This window comes from Marmota flaviventris, chromosome 4 (genome assembly GCF_047511675.1).
Source record: "Marmota flaviventris isolate mMarFla1 chromosome 4, mMarFla1.hap1, whole genome shotgun sequence".
Taxonomy (NCBI): Eukaryota; Metazoa; Chordata; class Mammalia; order Rodentia; family Sciuridae; genus Marmota; species Marmota flaviventris.
In genome coordinates this window covers 125,726,798-125,754,279 of record NC_092501.1, presented here as the reverse complement: position 1 = coordinate 125,754,279, position 27,482 = coordinate 125,726,798, and the positions used below count along the sequence as shown (strand labels likewise).

The window sequence follows — 27,482 nt, the reverse complement described above, 5'->3', positions numbered from 1 at the left end:
AAGATTGGGTCAGAAAATGGCCGTTTCCTGGCTGCACACCTGTGCCCCTGCCTCAAGCTGGGAAGTGGTTTTGCCTTAGAGGGATTCACCACCATTGGGATTTTTTTTCTATATAAAACATGCAAAGTGTTTCTCTTAAAAAAAAATAATAATAATCCCAAGCATCTGATAATTTCGCAAATGGGGCCCAATTTCAGAAAATGGAAAAAACCACTAAAATGACACATGTGACCTACATTTTTTTAAGGTATCCACACCTGATCATTGAGGGAATAGCAAGAAGAAGCTGCAAGAGAACCCCAAAGCATAGAGCAGTTCCACATGAGTACATTTTGCTTTTATGCAAATATCATCCATAGATGGCTTGTCATCTCCACTCTCCAAACCCCATGTGCTTCCTTCCCTACTACCTTCAGCAAGGGCCACGAGGAATGGTGAGGCAGCATGGCAGGTGGTGAGGCACACAGTCAGGGCGATAGGCAGGCCCTTCCCAACCCTTGGCCCTCCTCAGCCTTACTTGCAAACAGTATGGAGATGATGCCATAGAAATCTCTGGGGTTTCCAATGTCTTCTCAGATGTGATTTCTCCAACAGTTGCCACCCATCCCCTCCACACACCTCAGGAATGGATTCCTTCTGTCAAAGGCTGCCAGCTCAAAGTCAGTTATGTCCCATCCAACTGGGTTAAGGGGAGCAAATCTCCAATGGCACTAGGTCAAAGCATGTGAGAGCTAATTTACACTGGCTAGAGGCAAGAGACCCTCTACACTAAGGAAACAGTCCACATCTACATTGGCTAAAGGTGAGCATGTTACTTTATACACAGGCTAAAGTGATTGAGTCCTCATCTGCACTGGTTCAAGGTGAGCAAGTCTATGTACATTAAACAGGAGAGGGAGGCACAGTGTTAGGTCTAGGAGAGGATGCCTGGTGGGCTCTAACACAGACACTTCCCCCTTTTATAGATCAGCCTCTTTTTAAAAAAATTTTAGAATATCAGGTAGACTATGCAATTTCAGAGAAACCAATTTATTAAGAAATATCACTGCATACAAAAGCATGGGAAAAGGCAGGGGAAGGGTCTCAGGAAAAACAGTCCCGGCAGGTGGAGGCATGGGAGATGCCTGATGTCCAGGTAGATCCAGATGTGCTCCTGGCTGGACCCCCCATGTGGAGAAACCCAGCCAGTAGGCACTCAGTCCTACAGCTGTTGGAGTCCATGCGACAAATGCCAACATAGTGACAGCATCCACGGAGCAAAGGCTCCTCTGGCTGGCTGTTTCTTCGTTTGGTCCATCTGAACTGTCCATTTATGTAGGAACCACCCGATTTGTGAACCTAGCAGGTTTCTGCTCTCCTGGTGTAGGAGCCTCATTTTCGCCATCACATGAGGGTGTGCAACAGCACAGTCTGCGCAAGCAGGCAGCCATCCTCCGCCTCACCCGCTTCCAGCCCTTCCTGTGGCCCCGGGGATGCACTGTGGTGGCATCTTGGGAGACATGGCTGGCTGCTATTGATGGGCAGGGCTGGGGTAGGTCAGACACAGAGTGATGCTGGGAGGCTAGCCTGGGAGTGGGGGGCTTCTCATGTAGGAAGCGGAGTCTAATGGCAGGCCAGCTGGCCCTTCTGAAGCCCTTCTGCCCTGACTCCTTGGCCTCCTGAGGCTGATGATGCTCACAGGGCAGGGAGAAGGTGTGAAGGGCAGGCTCACTCGCCCTCCTCTGCGGGAGGGCAGGGGAAATGGAAGGATCCCTTCTCCCAGGCTTCATGCAGCCTGCCCCCTGGCTTATCTGCTGCTGGATTATGAGATAGGAAGCCATCACATCATCAAACTTTCTCTGGGACAGCGACAACCAGGTACTGTAAGGGTCGTACCCCATGTCGAACAGCATTGTCAGTACTGTGGGGTCTGAGAGGTTGGGGAGGGGCACATCATGGAAAGGTAACTTCTCCTCACCCTGATTCAGCCATGGGTCCACCAAGATCTCCTCTGCCGAGAGCCTTACTCTGGGGTCCACTGTCAAGATTTTCTTGATGAGTCTTTTGGCTTTGGCTGAGACGTGCCAGGGAAATTTCAACTTGGGGTGTAAGATCTTCCTCAACATCTTCTTCATGCTGGCCGCCGTAAATGGGCGCTGTCCAGTCAACATAAAATACAAAATGACACCCAGGCTCCAGCTGTCCGCTGGGGGACCCTCGTGTACTTCCTTGAGCACACATTCCGGGGCGAGGTAGTCCAGAGTGCCCCAAAACTGGGTCAGCTTCTGCCCAGGCTTGAACATGATACTGAAGCCAAAGTCGATGATTCGGATGTTGCCTCTGGCATCCAGCACAACGTTCTTGGGCTTCAGGTCTCCGTGCAAGATGTGCATCTTGTGGCAGTAGCACACCGCACACACGATCTGCCTGAAGAGTCTCCTGGCCTCCTCCTCCTGCATGCCCCCAGGCGGGACGAGGTCAAATAAAGATCCCCCAACCCCGTACTCCATCACGATGTAGATCTGTTTGTGGGTTTCAATCACCTGAAAGAGCTGGATCACGTTCGGGTGGTTCAGGGTCTTCAATGCCAGTATTTCAGGAAGGACCAAACTCTCCCATATGCTCCTTGGCAGGACTTTCACCGCCACCTCGGCCCCAGTGCGCAGATGGCGGGCTAGGATCACCTGACCAAATGCCCCATGATCAATGTCCTTCACGACCTGGTAATGGTCTGTGAAGGCCTTCTCCTGGCAGGAGCCAGGCCCCTGCGGCACTACACTAAACTCACTACTCTTACTATGCATCCTAAGCAGGAACACCAACTAAGGATGCTAGCTAAAAACAAAATAAGAAAATAAAACAACAAACCAAAATCAAAAAACAAAACAAGATAAAACAAAAAACCCAAATCAAAGAACCAATCGCCAAAGACCACAATCACCAACCGCCAACCACCAAACGCACTAACTAGCTGGGAGTCCGACAGGTCACCACCAAGAGCTTCCTGTACTTATGGACAAAAACCCAGCCTCAGTCACTCTGTTATATACCCGGGGATTGAGACTCCCTCACAATGGCTCCTTGTGAGGTCAGAGCAAGAAATGGCCCAATCATGCTTGAGTATCACCCCCACTGGCCATCACCCTTTGGGCCTATAGGACCTTTTCTACTTTCACAGTAATAAGAATGGAATCCAAGAAGTATTTCACTTCAATGGGTTATGGAAACTGACATGTATTTTTTTAAAATTAAAATTTGTACATTGCGCTTGTAGGGGACAGATGATGCAGGGAACCTAAGACAGCAGGAAACAGTTTTATTTGGCTGCAGCCAGGTTCAGAGGGTACAGTTTTCACTGTAATCAATTAATGCCTTGACTCCCAAGTTCAAGTAGTTTCAGAATTTTATACCCAGTTTGTTAGGGGAGGGGCTCAGAAGTGCACAGTCTGCAGAAGTTCACACAAAAGCACATTTTTCTTTTACTCTTTTGGGAAAATTAACCCTTCAAAGACAGTGCCTGAGAAGGGAGAGCTTCTTCTCCCCTTTCTTTCCTCCTCCTGCCAGCTGTGACTCTGGAGCCCAATTGGTAGCCTGTACTATCTTAGAAGTATAGACATCTCTGTGAAGTTCCAGCTCAAGGCCAGACGCCTGGTTAAAGGATTTGTCTTTTTTTAAATCAGATTTTGCAGCTATAAAGTACTATATTGGATCTATGTTTGTGAAAAACTAGTAAAAGGGCACACAGCACCAGAGTGCTGATTTCTTTCCAGGGCAGTGGCCAAGTAAAATACAGCAACAGGATAATAGGAAGTTTACCTACATAGAACTCTTCTGTAGAGACTCTTCTGCTGAGAGTCTTAAAATCAATTACGGTGAAAATTTCTGGAGAAGCTTAGTTAAGATTTTCTGTGGAGGAAGGAATGCCACAATAGGATCTCAATGGACTTTTCATTTCAAGTCTAGAAGTCTGTAATAACTTAGCCTTTGAATGACCTCATTATATCTACACTGAAGATATTCAACTTCTTTATTTCCAACACTGAATAATGAGTGTCAAAAGGATCGTAGCCCCTCACATCATGATACTATATAATGCTCTCTTCCCTAAGATACTCTCAAGCATGGTATGCACAGCTATGGGGTTTAGAGAGAGGAAGCACTAAAGAACAAAACACAGCGGGTTCAAACATTCAAAGTGATAAAGAACAAACCCTGATTGCCAAGAATCCTAGAACCAGTAATAGTGTCCTTCCCAGATGGGGAAGACATGGAGGCATTCTCAGGGCCCCTTCATGCTGCTGAAAGCAAATGCCGTGGACTGGGTGATTTATTAACAAATTATCTAGTCCCAGATCTGTAGACTGGCAACTTCTAGGTCAATGCAATTTGGTGCTGTGTCCTCATATGATGGAAAGGCAGAAAATGGAACTCATTTCCTCAGAACCCCTCACCCTACATCTTTTCTATTTTTTCTTTTTGTATTGTACTGGAACTCAACCCATCACCCAGGAGCCTTTCACACTTTAAGCAAGTGCTGTACCACTGAGTTAGATCTGTCCCCTTTTCATTGTGAGACAAGTTCTTGCTGAGTTGCTTAAGCTGGGCTTGAATATGTGATTCCCCCTGCCTCAGTGTACCGAGCAGATAGGCTTAAGGCACTTGTGGTTTAAAAATGAGGTGTTCCCCAAAAGCTGCTGTGTTAAGGCAGGAATATTCAAAGGTAAAATGAGTGGATTGTGAGAGCTGTACCTAATCTGACCCTATTCGTTTCAATGGATAAATTGGGTGTTAACTGTAGGCAGGTGGAAAGTGACTGGAGGAGATGGGTCACTGGAGTAAAGCCCTGAGAGGTACTTCTTTCCTGTGTCTCCTTTCCTTGTTTGTCCCATGTTGCTATGAAAGGAGAAGCTTGGCCCTTGCCCCAGGATGTGCTGCGTCACGTTTCGACCAGTACAATGTTTTTGGCCATCTATGGATTGGGAACTCTGAAATCCTGAGCTCCTAATAAAGTAGTCATCCCTAAGTTGTGCTTGTTGGGTGGTGTGACTACAGCATCAAAGAAAGCTAAGAGAAACATAAATTGGTACTGAGAAGTAGGGTCATTGCTACTAACTGGACCACATTGATCACAAACCATTAAAGCTGGTTTGCACTAAGAATACTTAACAGTTTAGAGATGCAAGCCTCAGAAATTTTGGAATGTAGTAAGCAGAGCTTGATGAGGAATTTTGGGAGGAGCTCAGAAGACCAGAATACCAACAGAAATGCTGACCATACTAATGAAGTTTCAAAGGAAATGGAGACTCTACATGAAATTGGACTAGAGGCTGCTTGTGTTATTTTCTGTCAAAGAACTTGATCGCATTTTGCCCATTTGCGGAGACCCTGTTTTAGGGTGAATTTTGAAGCAAGGAAGTAATTAATAGAGTTGAGGAAATTTACACACAGTACAGCATTTAGTCACTGGCATGGATATAACTGGCAGCTTTTAGCCCAGTTTACTGTGAGAATGGGGAGTAGCAAGCAGACTTAAAAAAATTTTACAACCTGCAGTTTGGACAGTTATGCACATGGAAAGCTGAGGCTAGAAAAGATGTGCTTGTTGAAGAGATTACAGATCCTAAAGAGATGCTATGTTCATTGCACAAAAACAATAGGGAAGATGTCTTGAGAGTATCTCAGGAATTTGCAAGACCATACCCACTCAGATTGGATCCAAGGCACAGAAGAGAATAATTCTTTGAATACAGGTCATGGGATCCTCTGCTGACCCAATGCCTAAAATGTTGTTTCACCATGCTAAGGTACACAGGCCCTCAGAGGCCACTTTAGCCTTGATTCCACACACAATGCATACACTTGTTATATTCCTGACACCAGGAACCAAGGGAGTTGGGATGCAGATATATATTTGCAGCATTCTGCAAGTTACTGAAGTTATGCTGCTGTATGGTAACATCAGACTGGTTTCTCTTTCTCATGTAAAACGACCCTCATGGGAACCAAAAGAAATACCTGGGGAATATCTTCTAAATGAAAGGAATTGGAATTTAAATGTTTCACTATAAAAATCAACTAGATTGGAAAGAAGATAATTTTGGAAAAATGAAAGGCACAGCAAATTTAATGCTTCCCTAGTCTTTTTATAAGGGTGCAAGACATAGCCAACTTGCCACCTGGCCTGCTCTCCTTATAAGGACACTGGTGCCAATGAACCAGATGCCCATCCTATCCTCAAAAGGTCAGAAGTCCCAATGGACAACTGCCCATCCTGCTCTCCTCATAGGGACACAAGTCCCATTGAACCACTAACCTAATCTGCTCTCTTTATGAGACAAAAATACAACAGTACCAACATCACACCCTGCTCTTTCTATAAAGCAACTCACACTGAACCAAAAGCTTGTCCTATTCCCTTAGGAGCCAATCTTGTGGTAATCACAGCATCATAATGCCATTTCCTTCAGTCTTGTCAGAACCTAAGCATGCTTTCCAGGGATATATTTCAACCCATATCATTATATTCTTAGTTTTCTAACAGTTTTTATCCATAGATGTTGAATTTGCCCTGTTATTCTATTCTTATCAATGAAATGTATTATTATATAGGGATTTTCATGTTTACTTTAGGATGGAATTTGAACACTCAATTTTGGGTTTCTTCCATTGTTTATTTTGACACTATAATTTCTAGTTAATGATCTAGTAATGCTAGCCTCATAAAATAAGTTGTGAATTGCTCCTTGCTCTTCTACTTCCCGGAAATGATTGCATAGAATTGTATTGATTCTTCTTTAATTGTTAGGTAGAATTCTCCATCTATACCCAAGATTCCTGTGGAGATTCTCAAATTAGGAACATAACTTCCTAATGATCATTGAACCCTGAAAGGTTCATAGTGTTGGGTAGTTCATGCTTTTCAAAAATTGGTTTATTTCAGTCCATTGTAGCTTATATTTTCTGTTGTTCAGTTCACATTTTCTGATACTCACATGAAAATAACAAGATTTTGCTCTGTTGCTAAGCCTGGGCTTGAACATATGATCCCCCTGTTTCAGAGTTCCAAGCAGATAGGCTTTTAAGCCTTTTGTGGTTTCAAAATTAGGTGTTCCCCAAAAAGCTGCTGTGTGAAGGCAGGAATATTCAAAGGCAAAATGACTGAATAGTAGTGCTGTACCTAATCAGACCCTACTCATTTCAATGGACTAAATGGGTGTTAACTGTAGGCAGGTGGAAAGTGAATGGAGGAGATGGGTCACTGGAGTCATGCCCTGAGGGGGTGCTTCTTCCCTGTGTCTCCTTCCCCTCTCTCTGCTCTGATATTGCCATGAAGGGAGCAGCTCTCCTTTGATTGGCCCTTGCCCCATGATGTGCTGCCTCACTGAGCTCACACTGGTGCTCAAGCAACCTTGCTCTTCTACATCTCCAAGTGCCATTTGTCTCTTTCCAATGCCATCATTTTCCATATTTCTCTATCCCACCCATGGCCCATGCAGGTGGTGGAATTGAAGGTTCCTCTTGGGTGGAATAGGCTGGCTGTGAAATAAAGCTAAGAAATAGAAAACAGCAAAGAAACTAAAGGACACCGGAAATATTTTTAAAAAGCGGGGTGTTGGGGGGGGGAGGGCGTGGAGGAGGGTTGGAAGGCTCTTATATCTTAGGGACAGAGCTTTCACACTGGAAAGAGGATAAGAGCTTGCATTTGCTTTATTTGTATGGCAGAAATATCAAATGTCTTCCATAGAATGTTCTTCACCAATTAAGATAGGAGATGGGCTGTCCAGTTTCCAACAGGTTACACCCAACTTCACAGCTAGCAGTGCAGTCTCCCTAGCATTGCTCAATCCATTGAGTGAAAGGAGCCACAAAATAGTTTGCAATGCCAAACCTAAATCTCAAGGCCAAGTAAAGATGTTCAAATAAGCTCAAATAATTCACAAATGGCATCCCACATTTCCTTATGTTCCATAACACTGGTTCAGGTACATGAGTACTTGATGCTCTGCAAGACCATTTTTCAACCCTGCAATCCACACAGTGCTGATAATACCAGCTCTCAAACTATGCTCACCATTATGTCAGCTCGTCTCCACATACTTTACATTTACAACTCATTTAATTTTTGCAATTACCTCCCATGGCAGGGACTATTATTCTCCCTTTTCTTACATGAGAAACTGGAGACCCAAATGGTTGAATAGTGTGCACATACCCATACGAATGGTGAATAAATAACCAGGATTTAAATACGTGTGTCCTAGATGCTGATGCACTTCCCCACCCTGACCCCCAGCTCGTCTGTGTCTAAACACACAGTCATAATAGCATTATGACAATAAGGCCAACTGGGCTTATCAGGAAACCACTCATGGTACAGTATGGTGCTTTGAAATGATTAAAAAAAAAAAAGTTAAAAAAATCAACTATTCCTTTTTAAAAAGTGACTTCTTCTCCTTATAATAAAAAAAAAATCAGGTCAATTTGTGTAGTAAAATATTACTCAGTTTAGTCCAGTTTCTTTAACTAGATCCTCTGGTGGTTCTGTTACCGCTGTTGACCGGTGAGGAGTCCTTGCTTCCCCGATGTTGAAGAATAACACCAAAGAAGCACGCCGCCGAGGCAAGGTCAGAGTAGAAATTAGAAGTTTATTAAAGGACAGCAGAAAAGACTTCTCCCGGAGGAAGAAGGGGACCCAAGAGGTGGAATCTGTGGAAGGGATGTTGTCTCCCCTTTTTATAGTTCTTTCAGTGATGGAATGTAGGTGGGAAGGCCCGAGGGGTGGGACACAGGTGGGCCAAAGAAGTAATCTGGTCAGGAAGGACTTCTGAGTCAGCACCTTTTTGCTGGGGGCTGTTCATTAACATTTCTTTGAGGTGGACTTTGGCCTAGGGCCTTTTCGGGACTTCATTAACATTCCATGAGTTGTCCTGTGTTTTCCCTGAGTCATTCTCCGCAGGGTCTCCATTTTAGATTTCACTCGATATTAGACCGATTTATCTAACTACACTGACTACCTAACTTTAAATCTGGCTTCAGTTCCAAAGAAAAATTCATTGCATGTTGAATTATGGAAATGCTTTCAGGCTTCACTGGGGTATTCACATGACTGTATGCATCTGCCAAACTTCATTAAACAATGCAAGTAAATGTTATTTTATGGTATATAAGTTTCAGTTCAATATTATGGCATTCTTTTTAAAGAATGTGGGCCCTGAAAAAAAGATCACACCATGACCAGAACCAACTTTTTAGAGTCCCAAATAGCAGTTCCCTGTTAGAAGTGCTCCTGAGACAGTGAAACATAGAGGTATTGTGAAGAGTTAAGAAGGTAGCTGAACGGCACACACATAGAAACTAAAAGCTTGATCTTTCTGCCAAGACGGCAGCCTGAACATTACTTTTCTTTTGTATGTCCCTCTATAACAAGAACAAAAAGACTGCTCAAAAACAATTAAGGATTTAAAGACATGAACCCTAAAGGACAGAAAGGATGGTGTATTTTTCAGGATTCTGTAGAGAAACAGAATCAATAGGAAGTATGATTATGAAAAAGAGATTGACTAGATTGGCTTATACACCCAGAATCAGGATAGCCCACAGTGGCCATCTGCAAGCTGGAGAGCTGGAGGAACCAGTAGCTGTGCAGATCCAAGAGGCTGAAGCCACAAAACTAGAGGGATCAATGATGATATCCCAGTCTGAGATGGAATCCTAGAAAGTGCCTGGAGAATCACTAGCATAGTCCCCTTTAGAAGAGAAAGGAGCAAGAATCTGATGTCCATTGGTGATTAAAGCAACTATTAAGAAACCATTCCCCCAAAAAATGGATCTTGCATCTTCCATTGATTCTTTGTTCTTCCAAGCCTCCAATCTATTGGGCTGTGCTATCCCACATGACAAACATTCCTACACACCCCTCAGTTGAGAAACTGATGTGACTCCATTTTTGAAAATAAATAACTGTCTAATTAGGAGCTATTAGATTTATGGCTACGTATTGTTTGCATTGGGTATTGTAAACATTGATCTCCCCTTTAAAGGCAAGGTATTAGTAACCTGTAGGAACACAACAAGATTATAGGGTAGAAACTGTAATATCTCAGCTCTGAACTGCAAGAGAGGAAGACTCACCAACACATGAAAAAACAAGGGAAGAAAGTGCCCCAAACAAACCAAGGTGATACAATAATAGAATCCATTGACACTGCAGTCGATGAAATGTCAGAGAAGGAGTTCAGAATGTACATGATATGAGCATCAAAGAATAACATAAGAGAGCAAATAAAGGCAAAATTGATCACTGCAACAAAAAGACAAGAGAGCAAATACAAGTAGCAAAAGATTTCTTAAAGAAAGAGACAGAGATTCTGAAAAAAAGCCAAACAGAAATCCTTGAAATTAAAGAAAAAATAAATCAGATTTTAAAAACCTCAATAGAAAGCATCACTAACAGACTAGATCTTGGAAGACAGAACCTCAGACAATGAAGACAAAATATACAATCCTGAAAATAAAGTTGACCACATAGTGAATATGGTAAGAAACCATGAACAGAATATCCAAGAATTATGGGATAGCATCAAAAGACCAAATCTAAGAGTCATTTGAATAAAGGAAGGCATGGATATTCAAACCAAAGGAATGCACAGTCTCTTCAATAAAATATCTGAAAATTTTCCAAACAGAAAGAATGAATTGGAAAATCCAATACAAGAGGCTTACAGGATACCAAATGTACAAAATTACAACAGATTTACATGTAATTATATATAATATATATATATATATTGTATAATATATAATAATTAAAATTTACACATTATAATGAAAATGCCTATCATGCAGAATAAGGATAGAATTTTAAAGTCAGGAAGAGAGAGGAATCAGATCACACATAGGGGGACCCCAATTCAGATCTCAGGAGATTTCTCAACCCAGACTCTCAAAGCCAAGAGATCCTGGAACAACATACCAAGCTCTGAAACAAAATGGATGCAAACTAAGATTCTTATACCTAGCAAAATTAACCTTCAGATTTGATGATGAATTAAAAACCTTTCATGATAAAAGAAAGTTAAAAGAATTTATGGCAAGAAAGCCTGCACTACAGAACAGTCTTGGCAAAATATTCCATGAGGAGGAAATGAAATAAACAGTAAAAATCAGCAAAGGTAGGAACTACACTAAGGGAAAGGACAATCAAAGGAGAAGCCAAGTTCTGTTAAAAACCAAAAATAAACCAAAATGCCTGGGAATACAAATGAAAATGAAATACATAAACCCTGAAATACAGGGTTATTATTGAATAACCCTGAATGTAAATGGCCTAAACTCATCAATTAAAAGACATAGTCTAACATATTGGATTTTTTAAAAAGACCCAACAATATGTGGCCTTCAAGAGACTCATCTCACAGGAAAAGATATCCACAGACTAATGGTAAAACAATGGGAAAAAACATTCACTCACATGGGCCACATCAACAAGCAGGGGCTTCCATCCTCATATAAGATAAAGTAGACTTCAAACCAAAGTTAGTGAAAAGCAATAAAGAAGTCATTTCATACTACTCAAGGGAGTCATATATCAACAAGACAAAACAATCATAAATATCTATGTATATCAAAAAACCCTTCTCAATTTCAAGAAGCAAACAGACCACAACACAATTAATACTGAGTGTCATTAACACACCTCCCTCACCACCTGGATAGATCTTCCAAACAAAAACTAAACAAAGAAACTACAGAATTCAATAATACAATCAATAACTTAGATTAACAGACATATATAGAATATTCCATCCATCATCGAGTGAACACACTTTCTTCTCAGCAGCACATGGATCCTTCTCCAAAATAGATCATATGTTAAGCCACAAAGCAAGTCTTAGCAAATACAGAAAAAAAAATAGAGATACTGCCCTGCATTCTGTCTGACCATAATGAAATGAAATTAGAAGTCAATGATAAAATTAAAAAGAAAAGCTACTCCAACACCTGAAGACTAAACAGTATGCTATTGAATAATGCATGGATAACAGAAGACATCAGGAAGGAGATTTAAAAAAATTCTTAGAGATAAATGAGAACTCCAAGACAACTTATCCAAATCTCTGGGACACTGCCAAGGCAGTACTAAGAGGAAAGTTCATTGCATGGAGTTCTTTCATTAAAAGAAGAAAAAGTCAACAAATAAATGACCTGACATAATAGGTAAAAGCCCAAGAAAAGGAAGAACAAACCAACATCAACATAGTAGAAGACAGAAAATAATTAAAATCAGGGTGGAAAGCAATGAAATTGAAACAAAAGAAACAAGTTCAGAAAATTGACAAAACAAATAGCTGGTTCTTTGAAAAAATATAAAATTGACAAGCCCTTAGACACTCTAATGAAAAGAAGGAGGGAGAAAACTCAAATTACTAAAATTTGTGATGAAAAAGGAAATATCACGACAGACGCAATTGAAATATAGAAGATAGTTAGAAACTATTTTGAAAATTTATAATTCAGTAAAATAGGAAACCTCAAAGACACTAACAAATTTCTAGAGGCATATGATCAACTCAAACTGAGGCAAGAGGACATGCACAATTTGAACAGATCAATTTCAAGCAAAGAAATAGAAGATGCCATCAAAAGCCTACCAATCAAGAAAAGCCTAGGACCAGACAGATTCACAGCTGAGTTCTACAAGACCTACAAAAAAGAATTAATCTCAGTACTCCTCAAATTATTCCATGAAATAGAAGGGAAGAAACCCTCCCAAACTCATTCCACAAAGCTAGTATCATCCTGATACCAAAACCAGACAGAGACACATCAAGGAAAGAAAATTTCTGACTAATTTCCCTGATGAACATTGATGCAAAAATTATCAATAAAATTCTGGCAAATCGCATACAAAAACATATTTTAAAAATAGTGCACCATGATCAAATGGGGTTTATTCCAGGAATGCAAGATTGGTTCAACACACAGAAATCAATAAATATAATTCATCACATCGATAGACTTAAAGATAAGAATCATGATTATATCAATTGATGCAGAAAATGTATTTGACAAAACACAGTACCCTTTCATGTTCCAAACATTAGAAAAACCATAATGGCAGCTATTAAGACAACAGTAAGAACATCCTCAACATTGTAAAAGCTATCTATGCTAAAACCAAGGCCAACATCATTCCTAATGGAGAAAAATTGGAAGCACTTCCTCTAAAACAGGAACAACCCAGGGATGCCCTCTTTCACTACTTCTATTCAACATAGTCCTTGAAACTCTAGCCAGAGCAATGAGACAGAAGAAACTTCAGAACACTAAAGAAACACACTGAAAAAGACCTGAGAAGATGGAAAGATCTCCCATGCTCTTGAAGAGGCAAAATTAATATTATCAAAATGGCCATACTACCCAAAGCGTTATACAGATTCAAAGTGATACAAATTAAAATTCCAACATCATTCCTTATAGAAATAGAAAATGAAACCATGAAATTTATTTGTAAAAATAAGAGACCCAGAGGGGCTGGAGCTGGGGCTCAGTGGTAGCACACTTGCCTAGCATGCGGGAGGCATTGGATTCGATTCTCAGCACCACCATATACAAATAAATAAAATAAAGGTCCATCAACAACTAAAAAATATTTAAAAAAAAAAATAAGAGACCCAGAATAACCAAAGCAATCCTTAGCAAGAAGAATGAAGCAGCAGGCATCACAATACCAGATCTTTTATACTATAAAGCTATAGTAACAAAAAATGATATGGTATTGGCACAAAAAATAGACATGTAGACCAATGGTATAGAACAGAAGACACAGAGACAAACCCACATAAATACAGTTATCTTATACTAGACATACATTGGAGAAGGTGCCAAAAACATACATTGGAGACAATATAGCCTATTCAACAAATGGTGCTGGGAAAACTGGAAATCCATATGCATCAAAATGAAACTAAACCCTATCTCTCACCATGCACAAAATTCAACTCAAAGTGGATCAAGGACCTAGGAATTAGACCAGAGACCCTGAGCCTAATAGAGGAAAATGTAGGCCCAAATCTTCATCACATCAGATTAGGCCCCAACTTCCTTAACAAGACTCCTAAAGTGAAAAAAAATAAAGAAAAGGTTTAGTAAACTGGATGCAATCAAACTAAAAAGCTCCTTCTCAGCAAAAGAAACAATCAATGAGGTGAAGAGAGAGAGCCTACAGAATGGGAGCAAATTTTTGCCACATGCATGTCAGATAGAGCACTAATCTCCAGAATATATAAAGAACTCAAAAACTTAACACCAAAAAAAAAAAACTCAATCAATAATTGAGCTAAAGAGCTGAACAGACACTTCTCAGAAGAAGATATACAATTGATCAACAAATATATGAAAAAATGTTCAACATCTCTAGTAATTAAAGAAATACAAATTCCTGTCTGTACACCCTGTGCCTACTCTAAGAGTTCATCTCATGCCAATAAGAATGGAGCTATTAAGACAACAGTAACTGTTGGCGAGGATGTAGGGGGAAAGGCACACTCATACATTGCTGGTGGGACTGCATTTTGGTGCAACCAATCTGGAAAGCAGTATGGCGATTCCTTAGAAAACTTGGAATGGAACCACCATTTCACCCAGCTATCCCACTCCTCGGTCTACACCCATATTAATATAGTATGTCTCAGCATACTATACTAATATAACAGCATCAATGATGATACATTCAATTCACAATAGCTAAACTATGAAAATAGTATGAAGGCTCCTCAAAATTTCAAAAACGTAACTACTACATGATCCAACTATCCCTCTAATGGGATATATCCACAGGAAATAAAATCAGGGTGTCATAGAGACATCAGCAGTCCCATGATTGTGCAGCACTATTCACAATAACCAAGATATGAAAACAATTTAAGTACCCATTAGCTGCTGAACCAATAAAGAAAATGTGTTACATAAACACAATGGAATACCACTCAGCCATAAAAAGGAGGAAACCCTGGCATTTGTGACTGCATAGATGGAACTAGGGATTATTAAGTGAAGTAAGCCAGGTGCAAGAAACAAAGGCTGCATGATTTCACAAATGCATGGAATCTAGAAGAGTTGATTTCAAAGAAGATGTAAATAGAATGGTGCTTACCAGTGATTGGGGAGAGTAGGGGGGAGGAGGAATGGGGAAATGTTGATCAAAGGGTACTAAGACACCATTAAGATAGGAGCAAGAACTCCTGGGGTGCTCTTGTACAACATGACACCTACATATAACAGTTATGAACTGGGTATCTGCAAAATCCAGAGGATTTTGAATTTTTTTACCATAAAAATTTTGTTTTAGGAAATAGGTATGTTTAACCTGATCTAAACATTTCACAATGTACCCATGTATTAAAATATCACGAAACCTCATCGTGTGTATACTTTTTGTTTTGATGTATCAGCTTGAAAAAATAATTTAAGTTCAAAAATACACTGTTTAAAATCCATTTTTCTTGGCTGGCCATGGTGGCCTACACTTGTAATCCCAGCAGTTTAGAAGGCTGAGACAGGAGGATCAGAAGTCCAAAGCCAGCCTCAGCAATGGCGAAGCGTAAGCAACTCAATGAGACCCTGTCTTTAAATGAAATACAAAATAGGGCTGGGATGTCCTTCTGCTCCTGAGAACAAGCCACACAAAATGCAAAAAGGCGTTCCTCCTCTATACTGCCTCCCTCCCATTCTCCAGGATCCCTGCACACCTCTGTGACTGTCCCAGTGTGGGCCTGGAGTTGTCACCTGGGCCTGGGCTTCCTCCCCAGGACACTCCTCCATGATCCTCAGTAGGCCTCTCCTGCTTCCCAGAACCCCCTGCACATTGTGACCTTTCAGGCAGCTCTTAGGCAATCCCTTCCCTAGGCCAAGGTTGGGTCAGAAAATGGCCATTTCCTGTCTGTACACCCTGTGCCCTGCCTCAAGCTGGGAAGTGGCTTTGCCTTAGGGGGATTCACCACCATTGGGATTTTTCTATAGAAAAATGTGTGAAGACTTTCTCTTTAAAAAAACTTCCATCGGATAACCTTACAACTAGAGCCCTATCACAAAATAGCAAACTACTAAAATGACACATGTGACATACTTTTTTTTTTAATAGGTATCCATATCTGACCACTGAGAGAATAATAGGAAAAAACTGTCAGATAAACTCTGGGGGCGCAGTCCTGTAAAGGTATCAGGGCAGAAGGAGTTAGAGCCTCCCCTCCTGGCCAACACAGTATTCCCACTCTTCATTTGGGCACCCTTTAATTTACAAACTTCAGCATCAAGAGAACCCAAAACAAAGAGCAATTCCACATGGGTACACTTTGCTTTTATGTAAATAGCATCCATAAGATGGCCTGTCATCTGACTCCCCAAATCCCATGTGCTCCCTCCTCTGCTACCTCTAGTGTTATGCCAGATTCATGGGACCCCAATAGACCTCCAGGAGCTGAAACCAGTGCAATCACACAAGAGTCGTTATTGCAGGCTCAAGCCAGGATTCACAACCGTTTCCAATGCAGCAGTCCCAGGGAGTGAGTCCTGGTCGTTTGTTAAGTGAGATTTTATAGGTTTTGGGGGGATACTCTATGCATCACAACATCATACAGCAAATCATTCCATACCGCGGGAAAGCCAAACAACAACTCTTAACATTGATTAGCACATTCACTGGCGGGAACAAGTTGGGTAGGGGTGATTGGTTAGTTCAAGAGGGAGATTCCTTTGAACTGATTGGTTTAAACCACGAGGGGTGTATGTACAAAACTACATGGTTTCCCAACATGTTATCAACCACCATAAACTACTGGGTGGGGGGGGCGGTCATCTGGCATCCCAGGTATTTTCCCTGTCTCATGCTGATTGGTGGTTACTAGGGGGTTGCTATGGGTCCTCACCTAGCCTGAGTCAGGGACACCTGGCGCTGCAGGTCTCTCATTATTTGCAGACAAGCAACTCAGCAGGGTGGGTATGTGCTTAGGAGTGCTCTGTGGGTTTTTCCAAGGACAAGGGTCATGCCCCCTTCCTGGACAGGCTTTGCTCTGAGATAGAGGCTGGTTTCTCAAAAATGGAGTCACATTAGTTTCTCACAAGCAGGAGCCATGAGGATTTGGGTGATGAGGCAGCATGGCAGGTGGTGAGGCACACAGTCACTGCTGCAGGCAGGCCCACCCCTAACCCCTGGCCCTCCTCTGACTTCCTAGCAAACAGTATGAAGGAGATGATGCCATAGAACACTCTGGGGTCTTCTCGGATATGATTTCTCCAACAGTTCCCACCCACCTTCTTCTCCACATACCTCAGAGAGGGATTCCTTCTGCCAAAAGCTACCAGATCAAAGTCACTCATAAGTCAAAATATGGCTCTAAGTCAAAATATTCATCCATTAGTTTAATGGGAACAAGTCTCCACTGGCACTAGATCAAAGCAAGTGAGTCCCCATCTACATTGGCTAAAGGTGAGTGTGTTCCCTTGTACACAAGCTAAAGCGAGTGAGTCCTCATCTGCACTGGTTCAAGGTGAGTAGGTCTCTGTACATTGAACAGGAGAGGGAGGCACAGTGGTGCAGGCCTTAGAAAGGATGCCTGGTGGGCTCCAGCCCTCACTCACAGACACCCCCCCACCCCGTTTGTTAGATCAGGTTTTTTTTAATCTTTAGAATATCAATTTGACTATGCAATTTGAGAGAAACAAATTTATTAAGAAATATCTCTGCCATAACAAGAGCATGGGAGAGAGGACAGAGAAGAGCAGAGTAGGGGAAGGGTCCCAGGGTAAATAGTCTCATCTGATGTCCCTGGCAGGTGAAGGCAAGGGAAACACCTGATGTCCAGGTAGATCCAGGTGTGCTCCTGGCTGGACCCTATGTGGAGAAGCCCAGCCAGTGTGCACTCTCAGTCCTGCAGCTGTTGGGGTCCACATGACCAATGCCCACATAGTGATGACAGCATCCACAGAGCAAAAGGTCCTCTGGCTGGCTGTTTCTTCGTTTGGTCCATCTGAACTGTAGTAACATAGGATTCTAATCTCCTTGTAGGAGTCTCGTTTTCGCCAACACATGAGGATGTGCTACAGCACAGTACGCGAAAGGAGGCAGCGATCCTCTGCCTCACCCGCTTCCAGCCCTTCCTGTGGCCCCAGGGACGCCCTGTGGTGGCATCTTGGGTGACATGGCTGTCTGTTGATGGCCAGGGTTGGGGTGAGTTGAACATAGAGTGATGCTGGGAGGCTAACCTGGGAGTAGGGGGCTTCTCATGCAGGAAGCAGAGACTAATGGCAGGCCAGCTGGCCCTTCTGAAGCCCTTCTGCCCTGACTCCTTGGCCTCCTGAGGCTGATGATGCTCACAGGGCAGGGGGAAGGTGTGAAGGGCAGGCTCACTCGCCCTCCTCTGCGGGAGGGCAGGGAAAATGGAAGGATCCCTTCTCACAGGCTTCATGCAGCCTGCCCCCTGGCTTATCTGCTGCTGGATTATGAGATAGGAAGCCATCACATCATCAAACTTTTTCTGGGACAGTGACACCCAGGTACTGTAAGGGTCGTACCCCATGTCGAATAGCATTGTCAGTACTGTGGGGTCTGAGAAGTTGGGGAGGGGCACATCATGGTAAGATAAACTCTCCTCATCCTGATTCAGCCACGGGTCCGCCAAGATTTCCTCTACCGAGAGCCTTGCTCTAGGGTCCACTATCAAGATTTTCTTCAAGAGTCTTTGTGCTTCGGCCGAGACATGCTGGGGAAATTTCACCTTGGGGTGTAAGATCTTCTTCCTTAGCCTCTTCTTGCTGGATGCCTTAAATGGGCGGTGTCCAGTCAACATAAAATACAAAATGACACCCAGGCTCCAGCTGTCCACTGGGGGACCCTCATGTACTTCCTTGCGCACAAGTTCGGGGGCATGGTACTCCAGAGTGCCCCAAAACTGGGTCAGCTTCTGCCCAGGCTTGAACATGGTGCTTAAGCCAAAGTCGATGATTCGGATGTTGCCTTTGGCATCCAGCACAATGTTCTCGGGCTTCAGGTCTCCATGCAAGATGTGCATCTTGTGGCAGTAGCACACCGCACACGTGATCTGCCTAAACAGTCTCTTGGCCTCATTCTCCTGCATGCCCCCAGGCAGGATGAGGTCAAATAAAGTTCCTCTAACCCCGTACTCCATCACGATGTAGATCTGTTTGCAGGTTTCAATCACCTGAAAGAGCTGGATCACGTTCGGGTGGTTCAGGGTCTTCATTGCCCGTATTTCAGGGAGGACCAAAGTCTTCCACATGCTCCTTGGCAGGACTTTCACTGCCACCTCAGCTCCAGTGCGCAGATGGCGAGCTAGTTTGACTTGACAAAACAATCCATACCCAATGTCCTTCAAGACCTGGTAATGGTCTGTGAAGGCCTTCTCCTGGCAGGAATAAGGCCTCTGCGACACTACACTAGTCTCACCACTATGCATCCTAAGCAGGAACACCAAATAAGGATGCTACCTAAAAAATAAATAAATAAATAAAACAAAGCAAACAAACCAAAAAAAAAAAAAAAAACAAGACTAAACAAGAAACCCAAATCAAAGAACCAATCTCCAAAGACCATAACCACCAACGGCCAACCACCAAACAAATGTGCTAACTAGCTGGGAGTCCAACAGGTCACCACCAAGAGCTTCCTGTACTTATGGACAAATACCCAGCTGCAGCCACCCTCTTATACATCCAGTGTTTGAAATTCGCTCACATTGGTGAGAAATGTCCTGGTCACGCCTGGACATCACCCACACTGGCCATCTCCCTTTAGGCCACTTTCACAGTAAGAATCAGAAAGGAATCCAGAAGTTTTTCAATTCAATGGGTTATAGAAACTGACATGTATCTTTTTTAATTAAAATTTGTACAGTAGTCAATGGACTTTTCATTTCAAGTCTAGAAGTCTGTAATCACTTTGGCATTGAAAGACCTCATCAGATCTACATTCAAGGTATCCCACTTCTTTTTCTTCTATCCAACACTGAATAATGGGTGTCAAAAGGATGGTTGCACCTCACACACATCATTATAATATAACAATGCTCTGTTCCTAAGACCCTCTAGAGCATGGTAGGCACACCTACAGGGTTGACAGGGAGAAAGGGCTCATCATAATTTCCCCATAAGGTCTTCATCAGATCTCTGCTTAGAAACACTAGAGCACAAAACAGTGTGTTGAAACATTCAAAGTGATAAAAGATATACTCTGGAAGCCAAGAATCCTAGAACCAGTACAGGTGTCCATCCCAAAGCGGGAAGAAATGGAGGCATTCTCAGATGACTGGGTACCTTCCTGCTATGGTAACCAAATTCATTAGACTGGGCAATTTATTAACAAATTAATTTGTCCAAGTTTTGTAGACTGGCAAGTTCAAGGTCAAAGCACAACTTTGGTTCTATGTCCTCACATAATAGAAGGGCAGAGGGTGGAACTCATTCCCTCAAAAACCCCTCACCCTTTTTCTTTCTTTCTCCTCCCCCCGCCCCAACATACTGGCAACTCAACACATCAACCCAGAGTATCACATGCTTTAAGCAAGTGCTCTGACACTGAGTTAGATCCATATCCTTTTAATTGTGAGAAAAGGTCTTGCTAAGTTGTTCAAGCTGGGCTTGAACATGTCATTTCCCCGGTTTCACTGTCCTGAGCAGATAGGCTTACAACTTCTTGTGGTTTCAAAATGAGGTGTTCCCCAAAAGCTGTTGTGTTAATGCAGGAATATTCGAAGACAAAACGACTGGATTGTGAGAGCTGTACCTAATCAGACCCTCCTAGTTCCAATGGACTAACTGGGTGGTTAGTTAACTATAGGCAGGTGGAAGCTGAAAAGGTGCTTCTCCCCTGTGTCTCCTTTAACTCTGTCTACTTCATTTTTGCAATGAAGAGAGCAGCTTTCCTTTGCTTGGTCCTTGCCCCATGATGTGCTGCCTCACATTGGGCCCAGAGCAATGTTTTCAGCCATCTACAGACTGTGACCTCTAAAAGCATGTGCTTGGGATAAAGTTTTCATCCCTAAGTTGTTCTCATTGGGTGGTGTGGTTAGTGCCAAATTAAGCTTAAAAACAGAAATTGGCACCCAAAAAGTGGGGTCATTCCTGTGACAACTGGACCACATGGATCAGAAACCTTTAGAGATGGTTTTCACAGTTCAAAGATGGAAGCCTGAAAAGTTTTGGAATGTAGTAAGCAGAGCTTAATGAGCAATTCTGGGGGGAGCTCAGAAGACCAGAATATCAGTAGGAATGCTTACCATGCTAATGAGGTTTCAGAAAGAAATGAAGACTGTGAAATCAGACTAGAGGTCGTTTGTGTATTTTCTGTCAAAGAACTTGATCATATTTTGCCCATTTGCTAAGACTCTGTTTTAGGCTGAATTTGAAAGCAAGGGGCTAATTAACCGAGTGGAGGAAATTTCAAGATAGCACAGCATTCAGTCACTGGCATGTATATTGCTGGCAGCTTTTAGCCCACTTTACTGTGAGAATGGGGAGCAACAAACAGAGCAAAAGGATTTTTGAAATTTGCAGTTTGGAGAGAAATGCACATGCAAAGTTGATGCTAAAGAAGATGTGATTGTTGAAGATCTTATCGACCCTAAAGACATGCTAGATTCTTTGCACAAACACAATAGGGAAGATGCTTTGAGGGTATCTCAGGAACGTGCAAGATCATACCCACTGAGAGTAGCTCCAAAGAACAGAATATTTATTTGAATAGAGATCATGGGATCTTCTGCTGACCCAGAGGATGCCTAAAATGTTGTTTCACCAGGCTTAAGTACACAGGCCCTCAGAGGAACTTCATCCTTGACTCTGCACACAATGCATACACTTGTTACATTTCTGACATCAGTGAGACAGAGTACAGATGTACGGGAGCAGCATTCTTCATGTTACTGAAGTTATGCTACTATATGTTCACATCAGATAATTTCTCTTTCCCCTGTTAAAGGGACCCTTCTGGGAACCACAGAGAAATACATGAAGAACAAACCCAAAATGAAAAGGGATAGGAATTCAAATATTTCACTAAAAAAATCAAATAGACAGAATACAATCATAGAAGGATGAAAAGCATAGTGAATCAGAGCTCTCCCTGTTCTTTTAATAAGGGCACAAGTTCCAGTGAACCACTAGCCCACTCTGTTCTCCTTATAAGGACAAAACTGCAACAGTATCAACATCCCACCCTGCTCTCCTTATAAGAAAGCAAGTCACACTGAACCAATAGCCCATCCTATATTCCCTTATGACCCCGTCTTGGGGTAAATACCTCATAATAATGCCATTTCTAAAAATACATTCCTTTTTCTTAGGTCTGGGGTTGAAATCTAAACATGCATTGCAGGGATATATCAACCCACTATCTATTCCTATTTTTCTAAGAGGTTTTTAATTCATAGATGTGATTTTGCTACACTTGTCAATAAAAATAGCTTATTATATAGAAACTTTCATGTCTAGTTCATGATGGAATTTGGCCAGTCAATTTTGGGTTTCTTCCATTGTTTTTTTGGCACTGTCTTTTCTGGTTGAATGATCTGGCAATGCCATCCTCACAAAAATAAGTTGAGAATTGCTCCCTGCATTAATGCCCTGTCCTTTGATACACTGCCAATGAGGAAGCAGAGGAATTCAGAAAGCGTTCATGGCACCTTATGGAGCATAAGGAGTGCAAACAGTAAGAACCTACAATGTTAGTTTGCTTTTAAAAATCAGCTCTGAGTGTGACCTGGGCCTGAGGGATAATTGGGGCAGATGCAGAGGCATCAGCTTTTCCCCTTCCCTCCACCAAGTGCAGCAGAGGAGGTGCAGGGCTTGACAGCCATAGCTGGAGCTAATTAATATGTTCTTGATTCTGCACTCTAATTCCTGATCAAACTTGGCAAGACTGGAAGAGAAACAAGGAAAGGAGGGCCAATAAATTTTCCTGATGGAATTCATCTTCTTCTAACATCTAAAGCTCCTAACATCTCAACATCTGTTCACTCATTCAAACAAAACAAGTGTTATACCTATACAGAATAAATTATGCTCATCTCTTCTGGTTTCCTAATATCTTTAATTAAAACAGAACAAAGTTTCCTAAACTAGTGACTCTCATTCTTCAAAGAACATTTAGAAATAGCAGGAGACATTTTCAGTTGATATTACTGGGGGCTCCTACTGCCAAATGCTGCTGCTAAATATCCTACAAGGCACAGGACATCCCCCACAAGAAAGGCAACAGCACTAAATTAGAGAAATCCTGCTCTAAGCAGCAACTGTTCTTCTATCATGAAAAGTTAATGACATGGAAAATATAGGAGGGAAATATTCTAAAATGGGATTATCCAAATAGAACTTTCTGGAAATATTCTATATCTGTGATTTCCACCATAGTAGCCACCTGTTACATATGTTAGCTGAGCACTTAGAATGTAGCTAATGTGAATAAGGAACAGGATTTAAATTTTACTTAGTTTAAATTTCATTTTACTTTGCCACGTGAGCAAATCACTACCATAGCAGATAGAAAGATTCTAGAATACAGCTAACTAAAGAGATATAACTCAAAGCACAATATGAAATTCAACTATAATATTAATGGAAAATTAGCCATAATTGATATCTTAGGAGCAGCAATAAAAATGGAATACTAACAGACAATGTTGAATTGTTATTATTTTTTGGTGTGATAACTGTTTATCATCCTCATTTTTATGATAAGCTGAAGTAGTGAAATGTCATGTTCAGAGTGTGAGATTGGAAGAGACTTAGGAGAATGATAACTAAATCCAATGCAAAATTCAATAGCTGTTTCACAGTAGTGAAAACCTGAAAAAAAATCTATAATAACTGGTATTGCATCAATGCTAATGTTTCAGATTCAATAATTATACTATGATTACATTAGATGTTGACATTGGGGGAAGCTGGGTGAAAGGGATTTGGGAACTGTTTCTGCAACACTTCTATAAGTCTAAAATTATGTCCAAATACAAAGTTTAAAAAATTACCCTAAGAGGGACTGGGGCTATGGCTCAATGGTAGAGCACTTGCCTGGCATGTGTGAGGCACTGGGTTCAATTCTCAGCACCCACATAAATAAAGTAAAGGTCCATTGACAACTAAAAAATATTTTTAAAAATTACCCTAAGAGGTAGAGGAAGTTTGCAGGAAAAGCCCAAAATTGTTTGCATATTGTTAACAAAATCTACAATCTGTGCTCCTGCCTCCCCCTCCAGCATGCGTTCTCTCTTTCTCACTCTCCAGTCACACAGGGCTTCTTCTCAGCTATCACACTCACTCTGCACATGATGAGCACCCACCTCTAGAGGACAATCCCTTCCTTATAAAATCTTCCACTTCCAGCAGGCCCCTCAAGCCCAGATTAAGTTCCCTTGCTGTAATGGAGTGTTACTCAGCCACAAAGAATGAAATTATGTCATTTGCAGGAAAATGGATTGAATTTGAGACCATTACATTAAGGAAAATAAGCCAAACCCAGAAAGTTAAGCATTGTTACGTTCTCAATCACATGTGGAAGCCAAAGAGGGAACAAAAAAATAAAAAATAAAAAGATGGGGTGTGAGCATATCTCATTAAAAATCAAAGGGAGATCAGTAGAGGACAGGAAAATTACCAGGAGGAGGCAGAAGGGAGGTAAAGGAGAAATACTGGGGAGTGATATTAGCCAAATTATATGGTTATTTCATGTGCATGTACGAATCTCACCATTATGTACAATTATAATGCACCAAAAGTTTCATTGCTATAAATTTCATGGCATTCTCGCCTTTCTCTTTTTCCTTACATACAAAATCCTTGTTTTTACTTCTGCTTTACTTCTGGCTGATGATTATGTGGACTCCATGAGGGCAACACCATGTTTTTTAAGATTCACCACGGTGTCTGTGTACAATGAATCAAAATGCATTCTGCTGTCATATATACCTAATTAAAATAAATAAATTTAAAAAAAAAAAGATTCACCACTGTGCCAATCCTGCAGATCCTAGTTCCATATTTAAACAAACTAGGCAAGTACGTTAGTGGGATTCACAGTCACATGTCTATAGTTTCTAACTCACACATCTGATACTTACTGAGGCACCAGGATACAGTTGGTAACCAACAGACATGGTCCTTACAAGACTAAATGGGTAAGTGAGTCAGCCAAAGAAAACTAGTTGTAACTGTGCTGCCTGTCGGCACTGTCATCCAACAGAGTAGAGGAAGTCCAGAAAGATTTCTGCTTTCTATTTTTATCTCTTGAAGTAGAGTGCTTGATAGGGGTGAAAGGAATTCCCAGTTCCAAGAGGGAAACTTGCATTTCCAGGTAGAGAAACCTGGCTTTCTAGGTCTCAGCTTAGAAGTGATCAATCCTCGCAGGCTACCTCCCCAAACTCTCTCCAAAAAGGCTGGCCAGCTTCTTGGCAGGTATATTTGTCAGCTATTTCTCTGCTGTAACTAAAAGGCCCAACTAGCACAATTGTAGAAAAGGAAAGGTTCATTTAAGAGCTCATGGTTCCAGAGGCCTTAGTCCATAGAAGTCTGGCTCCATTCCTCAGAGTTCAAGGTAAGTCAGAACATCATGGCAAAAGAGTACGGCAGAGAGAAGCAGCTCCCATGAACATCAGGAACTGAGAGATAAAGAAACTCCATTCTCCAGATAGAAAATATATACCCCCTAACCATGCCCCCAGTGAATTACTTCCTCCAGCCACGCCCCACCTGCCTCCAGCCACCACTCAGTTAATCCCATCTGTGATAAATTCACTGACTAGGTTAAGACTATAACCCAATCATTTCTCCTCCAGGCTTCTTACATAGTCTTACATGTGAACTTTTGGGGGACACTACATCTAAACCATCACAGCATGCCATTCATTCTCTCAACAAATACCTTTTGAGGACCAGCTATGAGCCCAACACTCTTCTAGGAGTTGGAGATAAAACAATGAACAAAACAAGCAACATATCTGCCTTGAGGCTTACAATCTAGTGATGGAGACAGTTAAGGAGACAAATCAGTAAAATAAAAGAGTATTCTAGTAAGAACATGCAAAGAATTAAACATAATGACAGTTTATACAAAGTGTTCATGTAATTGCTTGTGGCCAGTATGGAAAGCTGGGAATTTTCCACAGGGTAACCAGGGAAGACCCCAAGATTTTTGAGTAAAAATGTTACAGAAGTAAAGGAACCAGTCATAGTATGTCTGTGGGAGTTAAGGAGGTGGACACTGGAGGGAGAAGAACACAGGTGCAAATCCCTCAGTCAAGAATGAGCTGGCCCCTTGAAGGTCCAACAGGGAGGCCATGTGACTAGAGCCAAATGCTTAATGGGGAGGCAGCTAGGACTCAGGTCCTCCTGATTTCTGGTCAGTCATACAACATTGTGGTCACCATGGCCCTTTTATAAATGGGGGAGAATGTACATGAATCTCTTACAACAAATCCCTGTCAATGCATCTTACACAAAAATAATGCACTGTCCACTATTCTGATATTCTTTACTCTGTCATCACATAATAACAGAGTAATCCATTATCCACATTTACTAGGCTCTATTGGAGTGCCACAGCCAGCACAGAAAGCATTCCCCCACTACCACCAGCTCTCTCCTGAGGACAGAAAGTGGTTATGATTAACTTTCAGAGGTGGCCAACCAGAGATTTTTCACCAAAGGACATCATGATGTGTTTCTTGGCTTGGGATCTTAATTTTGTCATTTTTCGTTTGTAAAAAGAAATGGAGTTATTCAGTTCAATGTTCTAATTGAACTATCTGCATCTTTTAAAGCTAGAACCCTTTAAACCTCTCTACTGTACCTTAAGTAGAATCACAAATTTCTAGTCCATCCAGGGGCCTTTAAGCACTTCTCCCTGCCCATGCACGGGGAGTCTATCTCTGGAGAGCTAGGGAGACGTTACACTGGAAGACGGTTCAGGAAGACAGACACCAGAAGATGATGTCTTTACCAAGTTCACAAACAGATCCAAAGAAATTCAATGAAAAGAAGTAATGCAAGAAAAAGTATCAAACATTTCTGTGAAGAAATACCCCATGGAAATGCTTCCTGCTGAACTCCTGTACTCCATTTCACCTGTGATTTGGAATCTAAACAAAGTGGTTCAAATTCAACTGGAGTTCGAGGTCAGCAAGAATTACCAATGCAAAAATATTCTAAGTTTTTGCCATTTACCTTACAGATGACCTTGAGAAAACCTAGAGAAAAGATATCCCTATTCAAGTAAAATGACCTCTCACAAGGTCATCTGTAGAGGGCCAGTGAGCTCTTCTGCCCAAGCAGCTCCAGAGACCTTCTTGCCATCCTCTCTAAAGAAAAAGACACCAGAAAGAGTCCATGAAATACCTCCTTAGGTCAAGTCAACAAGGCTCAACAGGCCCTTTATGACCCTCCGGAGTGTGCTGGCCACATTGAACACAAACCAAGAGGAGTGGAAAAACGACTCGGTG

At 41.8% G+C, this 27,482-nt stretch overlaps 2 protein-coding genes and 1 long non-coding RNA gene across 3 annotated transcripts in view; all 3 read right to left on the bottom strand.

Annotated features, from left to right (window-relative positions):
- The window catches only part of LOC139705450 (uncharacterized), a 56,191-nt gene that overhangs the window by 11,503 nt on the left and 17,206 nt on the right, over positions 1–27,482 (bottom strand). The gene's annotated exons all lie outside the window — the stretch shown is intronic.
- On the bottom strand, positions 1,311–2,783 carry LOC114087276 (sperm motility kinase 2B-like). Its single transcript, XM_027928713.2, has one exon. The coding sequence runs from the start codon at positions 2,781–2,783 to the stop codon at positions 1,311–1,313; it is 1,473 nt and encodes a 490-aa protein (XP_027784514.2).
- LOC114087275 (sperm motility kinase 2B-like) lies at positions 17,901–19,642 on the bottom strand. Its single transcript, XM_027928712.2, has one exon. It carries the CDS (start codon positions 19,449–19,451, stop codon positions 17,901–17,903), a length of 1,551 nt encoding a protein of 516 aa, XP_027784513.2. The 5' UTR covers positions 19,452–19,642.

Coding starts and splice junctions, on each gene's coding strand:
- LOC114087276 (XM_027928713.2), bottom strand. CDS start 2,783: ATGCATAGTAAGAGTAGTGAGTTTAGTGTAGTGCCGCAGGGGCCTGGC.
- LOC114087275 (XM_027928712.2), bottom strand. CDS start 19,451: ATGCATAGTGGTGAGACTAGTGTAGTGTCGCAGAGGCCTTATTCCTGC.